The sequence below is a fragment of the Pezoporus flaviventris genome, unplaced genomic scaffold, assembly GCF_033815535.1.
Source record: "Pezoporus flaviventris isolate CSIRO_AGI_PZ_B2104156 unplaced genomic scaffold, CSIRO_AGI_Pfla_v1 ptg000066l, whole genome shotgun sequence".
NCBI classification, from domain to species: domain Eukaryota; kingdom Metazoa; phylum Chordata; class Aves; order Psittaciformes; family Psittacidae; genus Pezoporus; species Pezoporus flaviventris.
This window is the reverse complement of record NW_026892614.1, coordinates 3,832,408-3,851,399: the sequence shown is the minus strand read 5'-3', so window position 1 is coordinate 3,851,399 and position 18,992 is coordinate 3,832,408. Positions and strand designations below refer to the sequence as shown.

At 40.3% G+C, this 18,992-nt stretch overlaps 2 protein-coding genes across 6 annotated transcripts in view; one reads left to right on the top strand and one right to left on the bottom strand.

The window, feature by feature from the left end:
- FAM98A (family with sequence similarity 98 member A) overlaps positions 1-18,992 on the bottom strand; it is a 185,086-nt gene that overhangs the window by 115,267 nt on the left and 50,827 nt on the right. The gene's annotated exons all lie outside the window — the stretch shown is intronic.
- RASGRP3 (RAS guanyl releasing protein 3) overlaps positions 1-18,992 on the top strand; it is a 50,411-nt gene that overhangs the window by 5,074 nt on the left and 26,345 nt on the right. For 4 of the 5 annotated variants that reach the window (XM_061471010.1, XM_061471009.1, XM_061471008.1 and 1 more), the window contains exons 1-3: positions 14,763-14,867; positions 16,074-16,205; positions 18,789-18,936. In XM_061471010.1, coding sequence (XP_061326994.1) covers positions 14,863-14,867; positions 16,074-16,205; positions 18,789-18,936 — 285 coding nt within the window. In that variant the 5' untranslated portion in view covers positions 14,763-14,862. Of the gene's footprint in view, positions 1-12,310; positions 12,504-14,054; positions 14,158-14,762; positions 14,868-16,073; positions 16,206-18,788; positions 18,937-18,992 lie in introns of those variants that run through there. The other variant, XM_061471011.1, reaches the window with a different exon arrangement.

The following is an 18,992-nucleotide window of genomic DNA, read 5'->3' as shown; positions in this document are numbered from 1 at the left end:
GAGAGGTTAAAAGCTCTAGGCAGTCACCTTCTGGGGTGGGGTGAGAAGTAAGAGACTAGGCTGAGAATCCCACCTCTGGAGTCAGGCCCTGGAGGTGAAAGGGAGCCAGGATTTGGGTGCTTAATCCTTCTTCTGGATTTAGATCTCAGCTCACATTGTAGAACCAAAATAAGAGAAGTGGGTTTCAGATTAATATAACTTAAATAAAGGCTCTTTTGCAATTTGCTTTATGTCTGTGTTTCAAAATCTGCTCCTTTTGGAATTCGTGCACTGATTTAACTTGATTCCGAAACTGGTGTAAACTCTGACTTGGGCATGGTTATCTGGTATACTAGTGCTTTTATAATATAATTTGTGTCTGAAAGTAAGCTTGAAAAGGAGAGAGCTATTTTGAAAACCTGGCTGCAATAGCAGTCAGTCTTTCAATGCTAAATACTGAGGGAGGGAAAACAAGTCCCTAAGCCTCTATCTCACCTTCCTCACACCTCACTCCCTTTAATTTCCTCCCCTTACTTGACCACTTTTTTCACTTACTATTAGCTTTGCCACATAGCCACAGGATTTATTTTTTTTCCTTCTTTTTAATCATTATTGGAGTTATGATCAGGAAATTCTGATAAACTCCTTAAATTTGATAAATATATGCTAAGGATTTTCCTCTATAAACACAAAGCAAACAGGCTTGGATGAATTTAATAAGTGTCTCCTAGGTTACTCATGAGGGCAACAGGTATTTGGGATGGCCTAAACCAGCCACTGCAAAGGTGTTATGCCACCAATTAGCTGAAGGGTCTTTATCTCCACAGCCAGAAAGATAGTTGGTCAAGTATGTAATTCTCAGCTGTTACAGCTGCAGCAACTTCTCTTGTTGCTTTCCAAATAATGGTGCATCTTTGGCGTAGCACCTCTTCAAAGTATGTATTTTGGGGGTTTCCACAGATCTTACTCTTTTAGGTAGAAAATACCGATTGCATTACAAATACACGAGCTTTAGAGTGTATTGCATCACGAGACATGATCATTGTAAACTTAGCCAGTGGGCTTTGGTAAGATTTGTTTCTCTGAAGTCCTGTTGTAGCAATGTGTTCTGTGACTGTGGAAGTGGGCTATTTGTGTAGCTGCAATCCTGTGTTAAATATTCTTTCATATAAGAAATTTTTAACTACCAAAATAATATTAGCAAACTCGGGATCAAAGTTACTTGTTTAATGTATTACTTATTAAGGCAGGGGCTGTGAGATGCTCTTCCTATTTTTTTTTTGAGATAGATTTTTTTTTACATTGCTCCTTCCTCTTTTTCTAATTGTCTTGCTGTTATGTGTATTTTTTTTTTTATATAGCACCCTCTTCAGATGAGCTTATTTCAAGTCTTTTGATGAGAAATTTCTGTGTTGCCATTACTCTGTTTTTAAAGAAGGCATTTAACTTGTTGGCTGAAAATTGTCTTATTGTTCAGAAAGTACATGGTTATTAATAAAACTCACTCTGTTCCAAAAGCTTGGATATAGGAACCGACTGTGATGACGCTGTTTTCATATCCTGTACTCTGTAGACTTCTTCTTATATTGTAAACAGCTTTAGAGGTTTGCTGTGTGTCTTCATATGATTGTACTAACCAGTGTGTGTTTCTTAGTAGATTGCTTAGTAAGAAAACAAGGTTTAGTCAGCTGACTGACAGTTGCTATTTTACCTCTAAATTAAAGTACAAAATCTAGTTAGACACACTACAAAAAGCAAATAATCTCTTCCACGTCCTTCTCTGTTGGAGGCTTACTCTTTTAAAAGCCTCTGAACTGACTTAAGATACAGTGTATGCCCCCTGTGTTAAAATATTTTCATCGTTAAGAAACTGAAGCTGTCATTGTTTTACCCATCTTCCCAAGGGAAACTCATATAAAATAATCAGATGCGAGGAACTGTTTATTATTTTGATGTCCAGCATCTGCTGACAGAATTTCACAAAGAAAGTTGCTGGATCTCTCCTCACCTCCAAGCTGTGTTTTTACTCTACCAGCCTTTCTGCACGCCTGCTTGCATGTGAGTTGTGGGTCATCAGTGACTTCAGATGCAAAACCGTACACTGCACAAGGCAAGTCAGGCATCCCTGGTTCATGTGATGTGCAGTAGACAGCAATTTGCATGAGTTCCTAGGATCACGCAGCAGGTCTGTCTGCTGGCATGTGTGTCTGTCAGTGTTTTCTAGTGTACCGTTTTAATCTGCATCCTCTTTAAAGAGCAACTGCTCTCAAATGAATGGGAAGATGCCACCACGGAGTGAGAAGGATTACTGGCCATTAGCAACTGGTCCAGTCTCTCTCCTTGTCTGAGACCTATTAGCACTTTTGTAGGCAAAAAGCAGTTACATGTGAACCATTCATCAAAGGGAAAACGAAGAACAGTGCCATTAGAAATCTGCTTTAACAGCCAAACGAGCAAAAGGAGCCAAAACTCTGTCCTGCCCCCGTCCTTTTAACTCAGTCTTGCTCCATCTCAGACATCCAGCTTCCCATTACTTAAAGCCTCTTCCTGCCTTTATTGTTTTGCCAGTTGCTGCCCTCAATTTACTGCACTGATAAGTACTTCCCAGGCTGTAAATGTGTGGTTAAGATATTACTGAAGCCGATCTATGTTTTGATTGTAGTCACAGGAGGAAAGGTCAGAAGTAAAACTGCTCTTGCTGCACAGGAGGCAACTCCTCACACCAGGATAGGTATAGGTTGTGAATTTATGGTGGGAGAAGTAAGGTAACACATGGGAGAACACGGCTGAAGAAGAAAAAATAAACACACACTTAACCTCCCCTCCTCACAAGGTGATAGTTTTGCTTTTATGAGATGTAAAGTAACTGCAGGTATTCTTCAGTTACGGGAATGCTAGAAACCAGAAAGAATGGGAAATCAGATGTATTCATTGATGCTAGAAATGATAGCAGGTAGTTAGAAAGTGCTGAAGTCTCCCTTCACTGGTTATCTGTGACTGCAAAGAATTTTATCTTTTCTTGATACAACATAGCTGCAGAGATGGAAAAGAAAAGAGGGGATGTGTTTTAACAACTTGCTCTTTGAGATACTTGGCTATAACCTCTATTGTCTGGGTGATCAGCACAAGCCTGTAGAGCTTAACATGCTTAAGAAGCTCCATATGTGTCTGTAATTCTTGTGGTATCATTATAATATGTGGCACAGATGTTTGCAATAAGGCTGTCTGCCAGTGCGGGCCTAGAAGGTATTGTCCCATGAGCAGTTAGTCTACAATGGAAAGTAACTGGAAATTACAGAATTATATGGACTGGAAAAGTTTCTTTCAAGGGAAAATTAATTTGGAAGTCATGGGTTTATCAGACAAGAACCTTGATACCAAATTTAGTAAATTTTAATACAGGTTAGAGGCTGTTGTGGTTCTTCTTTGCCTTAAAATTGATGGAAAAGTGGTGTGAAACTGAAAGCAGTACTGACTCTTCAAGCTGTCATAACTCTTGGAAGATATAACACCTTCAGAAAAGACACTACCCAGGGATTCTGCTACTATAGAAGAATTTTGGCTTAGTTAAAAAGAAGACAAAATAAGCTGTATGGGAGGAAAATATAGATCTCCAAGCTGAATATATCAGAAGGTCTAATTAAATAGGGCCCAGGATTTCTTAGTAATCAAATTAATAAATAAATGTGATTTTCCCAGCTTGGCTTTAAGATACTATAGCTGGAAAGGTAAATAATAATAAAATATTAAAATAATTTGTAACATATGGTAATAAATATACTGGGTCTTTGTCTTTCAGAACTGACAGGCTGTTTATTTCCCCATAGTTTTGTTTTTTTTTTAAATAACTACAAAAATATTCTTTCTTGGGCTGGTCCAGTCTCATTAAAGGCACATAGTGGTGTAATCGAACAAGAATATATGCTGGTAAGGTGTTCTTTTTCCTCTAACTTGACCTATGTGGCTACATTAACAAAGCAGTCGCAGTTATGAAAGGCTGTAAAGAGTTGTACGCAAGTCTGAGTAGCCAAGGTACTTGCCAAGAGTTTCTCTGAAAGCTTACAGGCAGTAGTATAACTTGTAAGAGGTATTGACAGTGTATTGATTTGGTTTCTGAAAAAAAGACTGAGTTATTGTATGTGAACTCTTCCTGTTAGCTGTCCTCTCCCAGTGGGTTGTACTTTGGTTCTGGAGATCTCTAACACATCTGAAGGGCAAAGATTCCCAGAAGAGCTGCGTCCTCTGGTGTCATACACGTTAAATAAATGCCTGATATTTGTAATTTTATTTTTGCTTTACTGGGAATAGAAAAACAGTTTTTGTATCAAATCTACTAAGAAGAAGTGTGACTGAAAATTTCAGTCTTCCTTCAGCTCTTCCTTTTAACATCATGTATTCTGAGCAATTGTACTACCTAGACCCATGGAAAGTGGAAGATGTCATAATGATAGTACTTTGAACAACTCAAGGATGTATGTTCAGATTTCACTGCTGTTGTTAGATGGAGTTACAGTTGTAGCAGTAAATATCCACACAGTAAATTAAGAAAACAAATGTAGAAGTGAATGGGACAAAGAAGTATGGCAGATAACCAGTTCCATAAAATGCTAGAATTGCAATTGAAAATAAAACCTTTGTTGCTTTTACAGGTCCAGTTATCAAGTTATCCATTATTTTAGAAGGTTATAAATGAGGAAACCCGGGGGGTTCTGTTGTCTGAAATCATCTTGGTTATATTTCACAGAAAGAGATAATGCTAAACAAAATGCTGTCTAAGCAGCTCAAGCCTTAATCAAGCAGCTTTCAGATTACCCGAGCTATTTGCTCATGTGACTGTCCGTTAGCATTCCTCATGATTTCTCTTAGCTTCTCTTTTATGTTTGACCAGTGTGTATTGTACCCCACAAGGCATTATGTGGTTCCAGTAGTTTGGTAGTGTATATGAGTGGATCCATATATCCAGATGGCTTCTTACCCATGGTCCTATTCACTTAACCTCTGTTCCTCTAGAAAAGTATATGTCTAGGCCCTGAAATCATTTATAATAGCCTTCTTATGTTAATTGGGTGACCTGTGATGACCCAAAAGTAAATGCTTAGCTCAGTGGACACTTATCTCAAAATTAAACATAATGAAATACATTTTGACAATTTGTAACATGCATACCTTTGTACCAAGGTGACAAATGCTCGTCCCTTAGAGACTATATTGGATGTAAATGACAAGGTTTTGGCAGCAGAGAGATTGCAGTCATGGCACCTGTGGGAGGAGACTGAGGGCTGCCCTGTTTTGGACACAGCTGCTTCCAGCTGTCTTTGCAAGGAACCCATTGCAGGCGACAGCTCAGCTGAGCCCATCAGCCAAGTTAGCGGCACCTCTGTGAAAACGTATTGAAGAAAAGGCAGAAAATGATGAGGAAGAGGGAACATGGAGAGAAAAGGGAATGGAGAGGAGAAGGGAAGAACAAAGGGAAGAACAAGGTAAGAGGTTGAGGACGTGCTTTGTGGCAGAGCAGGTACTTCCCTGAAGGGACTGTGGCCTGTGGATAAGCTCATGCCAGAGTTTGTACGCCTCTTAAGGGACTATGGCCCATAGAGGACCCATGCTGTAGCATAGGACCAGAGTAAGAAGGAAGGAGCAGCTGAGAGAAACTACCAACCCTGACATCCTGCATTCCTCATTACCTCACTGAAGGGACAGGGTGCAATCTGCAGTAGTAACAGGGGAGGAGGAGAGGTGTCTGGAGTGAAGCCAAGCCTGGGAAAGTGGAGGAAAGGTGTTTAAATGTTTGTCTTCTTTGTTTCCCAATGCTCAAAACAGTAATTAAATACTTACGTTAATTGGCAATAAAGTTAAAATTTTTTAAGTTTTACAGAGATGACACTGCTTTGGGATGGGCAAGTCAAATGAAGTAGGTGAAACTTTATCCCATGGCGTCTGTAGTGCTGTGAATCCACTAACGTGACCTGCGCAGCGTCTGTCATTGGTATGAGGTTTTGCTTTAGCCATCCACCAGCAGTATACACTGAACCATTCCACATCCTCTCCCCGTTTCAGATACTGTCTAGTCTTTTGAATTTCCCCTTTGATCCAGGAAAAAAAAAAAAGGAATCAAGGTAATAAGGTGTAGACAGTTACTGTGGCTTGTAGTGTAACTACTGTCTGAAGGTACGTAGCAAAGGTGAATGAGTACTGAATGAGCACAAGGCCCTCCTGCCCCCAGCAAGGCTTATATTTTGCGTTCATGGAGCAGTGCCACAATCTGTTCTTTGTGTCTTCACTCCACATGACAAACATCATCGGTAAGCCACATGTGCCATCCTGCAGCCAGCTACATGTGATGCTTGAGGTCATGGACAGGGACAGAAGGGGTGGCATTAGGCTACCTGACAGCCCAACATCACTGCCTTTTCCTGCCTAGCACAGCTTTAGCATATGTCAGACACTGAAGAAGTCTCACTGCATATATCACTTGCGCAGAGTTTTCTAGAAATGGACTTGTCTGTATTGTAATAAATAAACTGGTACTGACCACCTACAAGAAGTATTTGATAGCCTGGAGAAAAAAAACTGCAGGAGCTTCATGCATTAGGCAACCAAAGACCTGTGTTGACTTGAGCCCAAACAGAAATCTTGTTTGCACCTGTGCAGGCAAAGGTGCAGCCATCCTGTGTCCCACTGGGATTCTTATTATGGTAATTACAGTAATCACAAGAAAGGATCTTATTGTGAGAACCTCCACTACATCTACAGGGTAGCAGATGAACTCTGTCCTGAGGAGCTTGCCATGGACATGAGCAATACAGAATAAAGGAAGAAGGTGTAGCAAGGGAAGTTAAACCTTAAAGATAAATCCTTAAGCCTTCTCATGAGACTCTCAGTTTCTTCTTGGCTTCTTTTTCTGTATACTGCTCCTGATCTGATCTCTCTGTTCAGTTGCTCACATTTAGCACTTCTTCTCCAGCAGCTAGGTGGAAGCTGTTTAATGCAAGTATTCAATGATGTGTTGTGTAGGCTTGGAGGAGGGGGGAAATGAGGGGAGGTCTGGCTTACTTAAACTCCCAAGAATGTCCTAATCTTGTAAAGAATATGAGTCTCCTGCGTGCAGGCCTCTGGAAAGTTTATGGATAAACTGAGACCCATAGAGGTGCCTCTGTGTCAAAGTTGAACTATTTGCATGTGGCTCTATTTATTGTCCCTAAGTAGAAGGAAAATAGCCCACTTTTAATTAATTGGGAAAATGCTACATATACATTTACTTTGGCTTAGCTAAAAAGATGTTTAAATTTCATTTAGCTATGTAAATATTTCTCTGTATGTCAAATTTAAGCCTATTTAAACCCAACTTATTGGTTTAGCTTAGGCCTGTAACCAATAGAAATTGCTTGAAATCCACGTGAAAGTGCCCACACAAGTATTTGTGCTGGCTTGACATTTTAATATTAGTTAACTGCAATAGCCTGTAGGTGTGGACCTCCCTGTGGACCTCCCTTTAGTAGCCTCCAGCTGTAAAGGTGGAGTCTTTTGGATTTACTGACTACAGTAGCCAACATGTAAAATTTGGCTGCATGTTGCCCACTCTGTTCACACCACTTGGTGCTTTGCATAAGACCAGAAGTTTGCTGGGAGAGTGTCCTTTGAAAAACTAATGTGTTACCTGACCATGGCTGTCTCAAGAGCTTGTTTCAAATACATCTATCAAGGCAGTCCACAGTAATGCCATCTCAAGACTTCCAAAACGTTGAACACAAAATGTAATTATAGTGCATAAGAGTACTATTGGAAAGCCATCTGCTCAAAGTAACTGTGTGCATGTGGCAGTCAGGGTGAAGGCAAGACGGACTGTCAAGGAAGGGACAGACTCTTATGTTTTGTAGTTCAAGCAATCACAAACTTCTAACTCCAGGGCATATCACTGCAGATGTTTCTGTTTCCCTCTAAGTAGGAAAGTGCATACCCCATAATGGTAATGTTTCATGAAATAAGGTATGCCCCTCTACTCCGCTCTCGTGAGACCTCACTTGGAGTACTGTGTACAGTTCTGGTGTCCTCAACATAAAAAGGACATGGAACTGTTGGAACAAGTCCAGAGGAGGGCCACGAGGATGATCAGGGGACTGGAGCACCTCCAGTATGAAGACAGGCTGAGAAAGTTGGGGCTGTTCATCCTGGAGAAGAGAAGGCTGCGTGGAGACCTCATAGCAGCCTTCCAGTATCTGAAGGGGGCCTATAGGGATGCTGGGGAGAGACTCTTCATTAGGGACTGTAGTTACAGAACAAGGGGTAACAGGTTGAAACTTAAACAGGGGAAGTTTAGATTGGGTATAAGGAAGAAGTTCTTTAATGTAAGGGTGGTGAGGCACTGGAATGGGTTGCCCAGGGAAGCTGTGAATGCTCCATCCCTGGCAGTGTTCAAGGCCAGGTTGGACAGAGCTTTGGGTGACATGGTTTAGTGTGAGGTGTCCCTGCCTATGGCAGGGGCGTTGGAACTAGGTGATCTTAAGGTCCTTTCCAGCCCTGACTATTCTATGATTCTATGAAATGATTGATATCATGACATGGTTATTAGGAATATTATGTAAATGAAGGGGGTCCTTTAGACAGAGCCTTAGGCTTTGAGTTAAGTGCTAAGTTATATACTGATCATATTCCTACTGCCCTAGCCTTCACCCATCCCTGAATATCACCCTGAAATATCTTCCCAGCATGTGGCAGGTTACCAGCAAGACTTGCAGTGGAGATTGTAATTTCAAGTGGCCTGATTAAGAAATGAGAATGGGTGGCTGTGGAGGATTGTGTGTCTCCTGTGTTCTTAATATAGCCTCTCTTAACCAGAGTAAACCCAATAGGATTGATAATTCTATCATAAAGAAAATAAAATTATTATAGTGTGCAGTAATTCACTGGGATCTCATTGAGTGAGCTGTTTTTCTTATCCAGTTTTCCTGAATCCTCCTAAAACAGCTGGATGGCAATGAGATGTTTCAGACATGCTGAGAAGCACCGGAGGGCACAGATTTTCTAGGTTGTCTTTATTTGGAAGTCTGACTGCACCTTTGCCAATCAGTTTTTTAATACTAACTGCTTATTTCAAAAATGCTGAATTCTTTACATGTTGAAAAGCTCTGCTATGATTTTATTTTCTTTTTTCTATTTGTGCTTCTCTTGTATTGAACTATCAGAATATATTGAATTTATGTCAATGAAATTTATAGTTGTATTTTGCTCATCCATCACTATAAAGCTGGTGATGTGCTTGGATACCACTGTGGCATGATAAAGACAAGATGTTTATTGTTCTTGTAGGACAGCAGTGCTTAATTATACAAATAATGATGTAATGGATGTGGTTGTTGGAGTCTGCAGCCAAGAGTTGTGATATCAGGGTTTGTCTGAACTGCAGATATGCAGCTTAGCCCCAGTCTGCCAGTTCTTTCTCCAGTGGAAACATTTTATTCTTCTTTTAGAAGCATTTTGAGAATAAAACCCCTTATTGGTCAGATGGGCTGTTTGAGGGAGTAGTGCTGTAACATCAGGATATAGGTATCTACTAGTTAGATACCTAGATCTAGCAACTACCTAAGTAGTCATATAATTTGGAAAGAATCCTGCAATTTTACTTGTTAATTACTATAGGGCTACCTCTATAGTGTTTCCAGCAGAAGACAGATGGTACTCTCCTATGTTATGTATTATGGAGGATGGTAATTCTAACAAAACTGAAAAGCCACATCAAATCTCTTCTCCCCCACATTTCATACTCAGTAATTTTCAAGGGATATGCAGAAAATGCAACAGCCTTTCTCTGTTATGTTTTTGAAGAGCTGACTAAAAAATATCTTTTAATAGCCAATGTGAAATTTATTGTATTTTTCTCTTCTAAAAATCCTAAGTCAGATGAAGTTGGAAAAGCTAAATAGCTGCCTCCATGAAAAAATCAAGCCAGTAATTTAAGCACTTAGAGAAGGATTTGGGGATGGTCAAAAAGGACAAATATACACAAAGTGGGATTCTAGCAAAAGGTGGCGGAGTTGTGATCATGAAAAACAGCGCTTAGCTGCTGGCTAACTCTCAAAGCAAGTAAACAAAACGCATGCTCTGCTTACTTTTTCACTTCAAATACATAAACAGTCTTGGGAAGAAACACTGAACATAGGGTAACCCTGGCTCACATGTGGCCTGACCATCAGGTTAGAGAGACAAATCTCCCTGTATTTTCTCTCTGGTCTACTTCAGACAACTTTGGTTCTTGTGTGATGGCACACCTCTAGCAGGAGGGGTTGAGGCTGCCCAGCTTAGCCCCAGAGATAATTGTTAGGATGTTTTATGCTAGAATGCTAAGCATGGGTTCAAATCCGATGTGTACCCACCTTCCCCTTTTTCTTAGGTGAGTGCTCTGACTACTTACTCTTTTGTGAAAGGAATAGTTTTCCCCTGATTCATGGCAAATAAGAGTTCTGCAGGATTCCTGGGAAGACAGATGTGTTCCTTCAAGAGGGGGGTCTGCACCACCAAGCTCAGAGAGAGGAAAGTGCTTGCTTTAAGATAGGAGGAAGGCAGAAATAGGGCAGGATTGAATGATTGTACCTCTCTGCTCATGTTTCCTGTTGGCTGACCTGGGCTGCAGAATAGTGTGTGCACTGACTTGTAGAAACACCAGACTCAGTGAGCTGTGCTTATTTCCTGTAGGGTCTTTCTGTCAGCTTCAGGAAAAAGTGTGTCATGTCTAAATCCATTGTTGGATTGGACCATAAAGAACTTGGCTGCAGGAACCCATCTAAAAATAGTAGTATAGAATCATAGAATCACTTAGGTTGGAAAAGACCTTCAAGATCATTGTGTCCAACCATTAACCTAGCACTGCCAAGTCCACCACTAAACCATGTCTAAGCGCATCTACACCTCTTCTAAATACTGCCAGGAATGGCTTCTCAACCATTCTCTGAGCAGCCTCTTCCAATCTTTGACAACTTTTTTGATGAAGAATTTTTTGCTAATATCCAATCTAAACCTCCCCTGGTGGAACTTGAGGCCATTTCCTCTTTTCCTGTTGCTTGTTACTTGGGGGAAGAGACCGACCCTCACCTCACTACAGCCTCCTTTCAGCTAGTTGCAGAGAAGGATAAAGTCTCCCCTGAGCTTTCTTTTCTCCAGCTGTACAACCCTAGTTCCCTCAGCCATTCCTCCTAAGACTTGTATCTTTCCCTGACTGGTATCTTTTGAAGATTTTCCAAGCAAAACACTGTTGCATACTTAGAGCAGCTTGAGCCCTGCAGGACTCTGAAGCTAGGTCTGTCATAGAGTTGCAGAATGGTTTGGGTTGAAAGGGAACTTAAAAACAATCTAATTCCAACCCACCTGCCATGGTCAGAGGCACCTTCCACTAGACCAAGTTGCTCAAAGCCCTGTCCAACCTGGCCTTGAACACTTCCAGGAATGGGGCATCCATGACTTCTTTGGGCAACCTGTTTCAGTGTCTCACCACTCTCATAGTGAAGAACTTCTTCCTAATATTTAATATATACCTATCCTCTTTCAGTTTAAAGCCATTCCCCCTTGTCCTATCACTACGTGCCCTTGTAAAAAGCCCCTCTCCAGCTTTCTTGTAGGCCTTCTTCAGGTACTGGAAGGCTGCTGTAACTGAAAGAGGAAAGAAGGTACTCTTGTACAGAGAGTAAACTTGTAACAGAGTATTTTGTGCATCTTTGGGTGAATGGATATTTGATAATTAAACGCATAGTAGATTTATGATACTTTTTAGAAGTTTCTATATGAGTTCAGCTTTCTGTGAGTGGCCAGCTACCATGAGATTTGTTTTAAAAAGCTGTAGGGACTGATCTTAAGGTTCTCTGAAAAATCACCTCCTCGTTTAAGGCTTGCTGTGAACTTCATTATACATTTTATGCAGTCTGTGCCAGTTAAGACCATTAGCGTTACCATGAACCTGTAACCTTAGAGAAAAAAACAACAGTTACGCTTAAAAACATAAAAGCGGTGTTATTAACAAAAAGCGACTTATCAAGTGTAAATAAAATGACCTGAACACAATGTGCGTCACTGTACATGCATGTCCTCATTTACCATCTGGTTTCTGGTTTATGACCCTAGCTATAGATTTATTTTGTGCTAGTGGACAAACAATTGGACAACACTTAAAAACACAAGCTGGAATGTAGTTGTTGAAACCTGGACAGTAGGGAAAGCTGACAGCAATCCCACATGCTTTGTATCATGTGGGGGAAAACCAGTTTACAAAGAAGATTAGCTGAACTGTAAACATTGCATCTTGATAAGTCTTCCACATAGTTATGATTTCTTTTACTTTCTCCAGATTTTCCCTGAAGTCCAGCTGAGAACACAACCTACAAAATAAAGTGAAAAAGCTGTGCAGCTGAAGAGGCAGCATTCTACTTGATGAAAATGTCCCTTGTTTTTTGACAACGACTAAAGGACAATGGGGTCAAACACACTTGGGAAGGCTGCAACTTTGGATGAGCTTTTGAACACTTGTATTGAAATGTTTGGTATGAGTTTTCAACATTTTACTTTGCCGTTCTTGGAATTCACCTTATAATATAACCCCTGCTGTTCTCTGATTTAGCCAGTCTTTCCTTTGGCAAACAACATTTCTGTTCTGTAAAGTTTTCCATGTTTCATTTTGGACCAGAATCACATGAGCCAGAATTTTAATCACATGCATACTGTATTAAATATTCGTAATACAGATAATGCACAATGGTGAGTATAGTGGTTTTTAAAATGCTGGCCTTCACCAAGAGAAGTGTTTAGTCGAATTATTCAAGGAGTTATTTCTGGCATTGATTTTTGTCTTAAGTGGTTACACAGCTGCATTTCTGACCACTCGTTTTTTGGATAGGTTTTCTGAAGCATCATGGAATAATTGACATGGCTATGACTTAAGGCTCATGTAATCTTTTTACTCTTGTTAAACTGTGATGTACCAGGTCTGAGGCAAAGAAGTGATGAAATAGACTTTGATTCATAGCACCATTATTCATGACGTATGTCACATTGTAGTCAGATGAGTTCATGGATGGTCTTAAATAGTTTGCAATGGGGCCTTAATTCACAAAGCTACATTTAGATTCTCTTGAAATGCAGGACCGCTTTTGGTTGGAATGAGGTAATAATTGTTTTCCCTTGTGGAAAGAAATAAATATCTAAAGGTAAGAGAGACTAAATAATTGAGGGACAAATGGGTCTTGCTACTGAGTGTAGTGAATCCCTGTATATGCATTTCTATAGACCATAATCAAACCTGTTATTCTAAAACCTAATGAAAGTATTCATATACTTAGAGTATTCTTATACATAGAGCCTGTATACTTATTGTCTGTTGGAAATCATGCCTCTCTTCCTTGTATACACACTCTCTTGACAAGTGTACTGCCTGTGTTGTTCCTGTTTCACACATGCATACAATCTACTGTCTTTTAAAAGAGTGACATACAGAGAATAATCCAAGATTGCAGATGATGAGGAAGACTGATGGTCAGCTTGCCTGCCAGGGAATAACTCTTTCTGTAGTTTCAGTGGCCATACCGCAAAGACACATTGGTCTGTAAAGCAGCTGGAGATGGGGCCCTGGGCACAGATGCGAGATACTGCTTTGACATTAATTAGTTGAGGCAGATCCCTTTTTTAACAATCCAATTGTTACCATAAAGCTATAAAGCTGCACTAAAACACATATTGGAAGTGGTTGTACATAAATCCCCACACTTTTGGTGGATTAATTTTGGGTTCTTTCTTTGGATTACTGCCAGTCTCTTTGTATAACGTTTAGAATAGTGCTGTCCCTGCCCTGAGATTACTTTTTTTAGCTATGGCCCATTATCTGCACTGTTTTGGGTTTTTTTCCCTTAACTGCCTAGCACTACAGTCTGAAATAACTACTCCTAAAGAAGCATTTTTGTGCTTTGGTGTTATTTCCTACCTATTTGGTAGATAATAAACCAACGTTTCTACTTTTGATCTTTCTATCTGACTCCACTTGAAGAATAAAAGCTCCTCTCTGTTCATGAATGATGTGGTTAACTCTTTCTGTTTTGCAGATGACAAGGGAAATAGGTGCTCCAACCCTTTGCCAAGAACTTTTCTTTTAATGCACCGGTGGTATCTGCCTTCCACAGAGCTGGCTGGCAAGCTTCTGTCCACATATCCTTTCACAAAGTCTTGGAAATCAATATTATAATGTCAAAAGCAGATTGTTTCTGTTACTGCATGTGTAAAATGTGTCAATTAATCAGTGACAAAAGGTTTGGAGGTGAATTTTTTTCAACCTAAGTTGAAAGCTCAAGTCTGTGAGCTTTATGCTTCTGCTTATGGACCTTCTCCATATGTACAAGCATGCTGAGGCATATCTTGCATTAACTTTGAATTAGTGGAAATATATGGCCAAGATAACTTTTCAAATGTATCATGGTGGGCTGGCCTTTGACTACTGTGAACTTTCAGTGGTAGCTAAGCACCTACGTCTCATTTACACCCCTCAGAGAATTCCGTAATCAGAACTATTATCACATTTGGTTAGCCAGAGCTAGCAACAAACCCTTCAGCAGAATATGCAGAATAATAGAATAGAAGCATTTTTGCTAGGGCAGAAAATAAAGTGGCAGCCAGAAAATGGTCTTTGTCCCCTAAGATGCTACAAAAGTGAATGAAATATCAGTACATACTGTAGTTATCTCAAGTAGGAAAGTTTGATACTGATTTTTAGGAAGCTGGCTTAGTGTCAGAGTCTTCTGTGGTTAAAAAGATCATTACTGAACCAAGGCACAGAAACCTTTCTTTAACTAGGATACATATAGAGATGCCAATGGGGAGAACTGCAATGAATTCAGATTAAAAATCTGTTACTTCATGAGGTAAGTGTGCTTCTGACCCTCTGGCATTTTGGTTTTATGCGACTGTGAATAACATCAATGTACTTTCTTTTTGTAAATATTGAAACTAAACCATGGAAATATAAAAATACAAAGCTTTGCTTTTTGTTAGTTTGTTTTTCTTGTTTTGGTTTTTTTTTTCACTTGATCTCCAGTCTATAGTGAAGAATGAATTTCTCTGATTTGAAAACAATTAAGTTGAACCATTCAGCCTGTAAGACACTTAACTGCATTGAGCTAAAAACCTATGCTATGATTTAGCTGGTGTTTGAGTATGACATTTCTTAGAGAGAGACTAGTTCAGTGCCACGTAGACAAGAGACATATTTTCCTCCCAGATGTAATCTAGTGTGGTAGAAGAAGATTGTCTCTGGGCTGTCAACTTCAATTCACACAATACCTACACAATTTGTGGTGACAGGACTGTGTTAGTGATGCCAGTTGGACTATTTGACCATTACAGGTCAAGTATGTTCTGATCCTTGCACTGACTGTATCTGACTTCGTTTGTATGCAAAGTCTTCCATGTGTGAGGCTGTGCTTGTATAGGAACTTTTCTCCATAAAAGAGCAAGCATGAACTTTTAAGTTAACATGACACAACATGCTTCCCTCAAACATTTTTCCTCCTTCCTCTGGACTAAGTTATATCACTGTGAAGGCAGGGGGAATTATTGAAAGCAGGACTGATAAAGCCTTTTTCATACCCTAGTTAAACAGTAGAGGAGACATCTTACTTACATGATTATCATGGTAAGACTGCCACTCAAATTCATGTATTCATTTTCATTGAAAAATCTTTTCTGAACAGAGTGTGTCACTTGGACAAGGGCTAAGTGCAAGTGTCATTTGGGTGTCCTGGCAGCCTGAATCAGAATATGTGTGTGTGCCTTTTGTTTTGTGCACCTGAGACATCGCTTAAATTCTGTATTTCAGTACAATGCTGCTGTGTTGTGCTGTGGTAGGTTAACCAAAGGAAATTAAAAGATAAAGTGGCTTTTGCCACTTCAGTGTCACCTATAATTACAGAAGCAACAGGCTAAGGTAGTCTACCCTCTGTCCAAAGACCAGTAGGTCTAAAATACTTCTAAGTCCTATTAAATAAAATGTAAGTACATATATATATACAGACACTGAATGTTATACCTGAATCCCTGGGCATGTCGTAACTGCTGTCTTTGGATTTCAGATACTGGATTCTGGAATTTCCTGCAGAGTTTAACTTGGATCTTGGGCTGATTCGTTTGACTGAAGAGTTTCGAGAAGTAGCCAGTAAGCTTGGATATGAGGATCACATCCACCTTATTGATATCTCCAGCATGTAAGGATGTCATGACCTTCAACGTCTTCCTCTCTGTAACAGTAGAATTCTAGTTCAGTGCAAAATATAAAAGTGCTAAAGGCCATCTTGAGTGCAAAAAAGCAGTTACAGAAAGATTGTATTCTCTTCTATATTTGAAATTACTACAGATTTGAAATTCTAGTTGGAGTCACAGTAAAGAAAAGATTCTTATCGGTGTGTAAGTTTTTTTAACATAAATGGGAGAGGAATAATTTTCCTGACAAAGCTAGTGCCAATTAAGTGATTAATATTACTTTTTTCCCTATAATTTTTCATGCAGAATGACAAGTAAAGCAGTGACTTACATGTTGTGTAAATCTTGCATTTTCTCAGGGAAGTTTTTGTTCTCTCATCAGTAACCTGTTTGGGGTTTTCTTGTTTGGTTTTTATGTTTTTTGTTTTTTAATGGCTTTCAGTGTACTTCTATGATTTAACTGGATAACCTTTAGCATTCACATTTGTAGTTTTATTGCACCAAAATGGTTACACTACTATTTCCTTGACACACTAAAGTGAAAGTTACCTTTTAAACATCACCAGACAGGTTTTTGTATCTCACCTGATTTTAGAATCATAGAATCATAGAATAGTTAGGTTTGGAAAGGACCTTAAGATCATCTAGTTCCAACCCCCCTGCCATGGGCAGGGACACCTTACGCTAAATCATATCACCCAAGGCCTTGTCCAATCTGGCCTTGAACACTGCCAGGGATGGAGCATTCACAACCTCCCTGGGCAACCCATTCCAGTGCCTCACCACCCTAACAGGAAAGAATTTCCTCCTTATATCCAATCTAAACTTCCCCTGTATAAATTTTAACCTGTTACCCCTTGTCCTATCACTACAGTCTCTAATGAAGAGTCCCTCTCCAGCATCCCTATAGCCCCCTTCAGATACTGGAAGGCTGCTATGAGGTCTCCATGCAGCCTTCTCTTCTCCAGGCTGAACAGCCCCAAGTTTCTCAGCCTATCTTCATACTGGAGGTGCTCCAGTCCCCTGATCATCCTCGTGGCCCTCCTCTGGACTTGTTCCAACAGTTCTGTGTCCTTTTTATGCTGAGGACACCAGAACTGCACACAATACTCCAAGTGAGGTCTCACAAGAGCAGAGTAGAGGGGCAGGATCACCTCCTTCAACCTGCTGGTCACGCTCCTTTTGATGCAGCCCAGGATACAGTTGGCTTTCTGGGCTGTAAGCGCACACTGCCAGCCCATGTTCATTTTCTCATCAACCAACACCCCCAAGTCCTTCTCTGCAGGGCTGCTCTGAATCTCTTCTCTGCCCAACCTGTAGCTGTGCCTGGGATTGCTCCGACCCAGGTGCAGGACCTTGCACTTGGCATGGTTAAACTTCATGAGGTTGGCATCAGCCCACCTCACAAGCGTGTTGAGGTCCCTCTGGATGGCATTCCTTCCCTCCAGGGTATCAACCGAACCACACAGCTTGGTGTCATCGGCAAACTTGCTGAGGGTGCACTCAATCCCACTGTCCATGTCAGCAATGAAGACGTTGAACAAGACCGGTCCCAACACCGATCCCTGAGGGACACCACTCGTTACTGGTCTCCAGCTGGACATTGAGCCATTGACCACAACTCTTAGCATGCGGCCATCCAGCCAGTTCTTTATCCACTGAGTGGTCCATCCATCAAATTGATGTCTCTCCAATTTAGAGACAACGATGTCATGTGGGACAGTGTCGAACGCTTTGCACAAGTCCAGGTAGATGACGTCAACTGCTCTACCCCTGTCCATCAGTTCTGTAGTCCCATCACAGAAGGCCACCAAATTGGTCAGGCAAGATTTCCCCTTAGTGAAGCCATGCTGGCTGTCACCAAGCACCTTGTTGTTTTTCCTGTGCCTTAGCATGCCTTCCAGGAGAATCTGCTCCAAGATTTTGGCATATGCATAGAGATTTTTCCTTATTTAAAAATGGCATAGTAACCTGGAAGGACAACACTATTAATCTCAATGAAGTTTGCAAGACTTCCTGCAAGAACAGTAGTAGTGAAATTACATAAATATTGCCTCTTAAATCTTCACCTTAAAATATTATTAGCAAACTTTCTGCTCTCTGAAGTGCTTTTTCTGTATATGGGTAGAAATTATTCTGTTTCTTGCAAGAAAATGATTTGCCTTTTTGTCCACCCGCTTACTATTTTGTTGGCTGTTTGACTGACTGTTTCTGTTGTTCTGTTATTCATAGACCTGTGGTTTTAAAGAGTAAAAATTATTCCTTGATATTGTCTTTCTTTTATGTTGCATTAGAGTTTGGTGTGACCTGTTCTTCTATTTCCAAATAATCTTTTCATTATGACTTCCTGTATCATAGAGAACATCATCTGTGTTCAGATAGAAACTTGCTATTATTTATCATTTGTAGAAATGCCTTTGAAACTCTTATCTTCTGTTATGCAACTGAATGGTGCTACTCACTGGATGTGACAGATCAGAAAGCTCATGGTCTGTCTTCTAGTAATTTTACACTATGTGTTCAAATTGTGGACTACACTCACATATACCCAAACAGAATTGAGAATTATACCTATTTTTCTGTTGCAGTCCTTCCTATGACTGGATGAGAAGAGTTACACAGAGAAAGAAGGTTTCCAAGAAAGGAAAAGCCTGCCTGCTGTTTGACCATCTGGAGCCCATTGAGCTAGCTGAGCATCTTACTTTTCTGGAGCATAAATCTTTCAGGAGAATTTCTGTAAGCCCACAGCTTTGTCATTTGCAATTAGGAGCCTGTCCTTAAAGAGTGTTCAC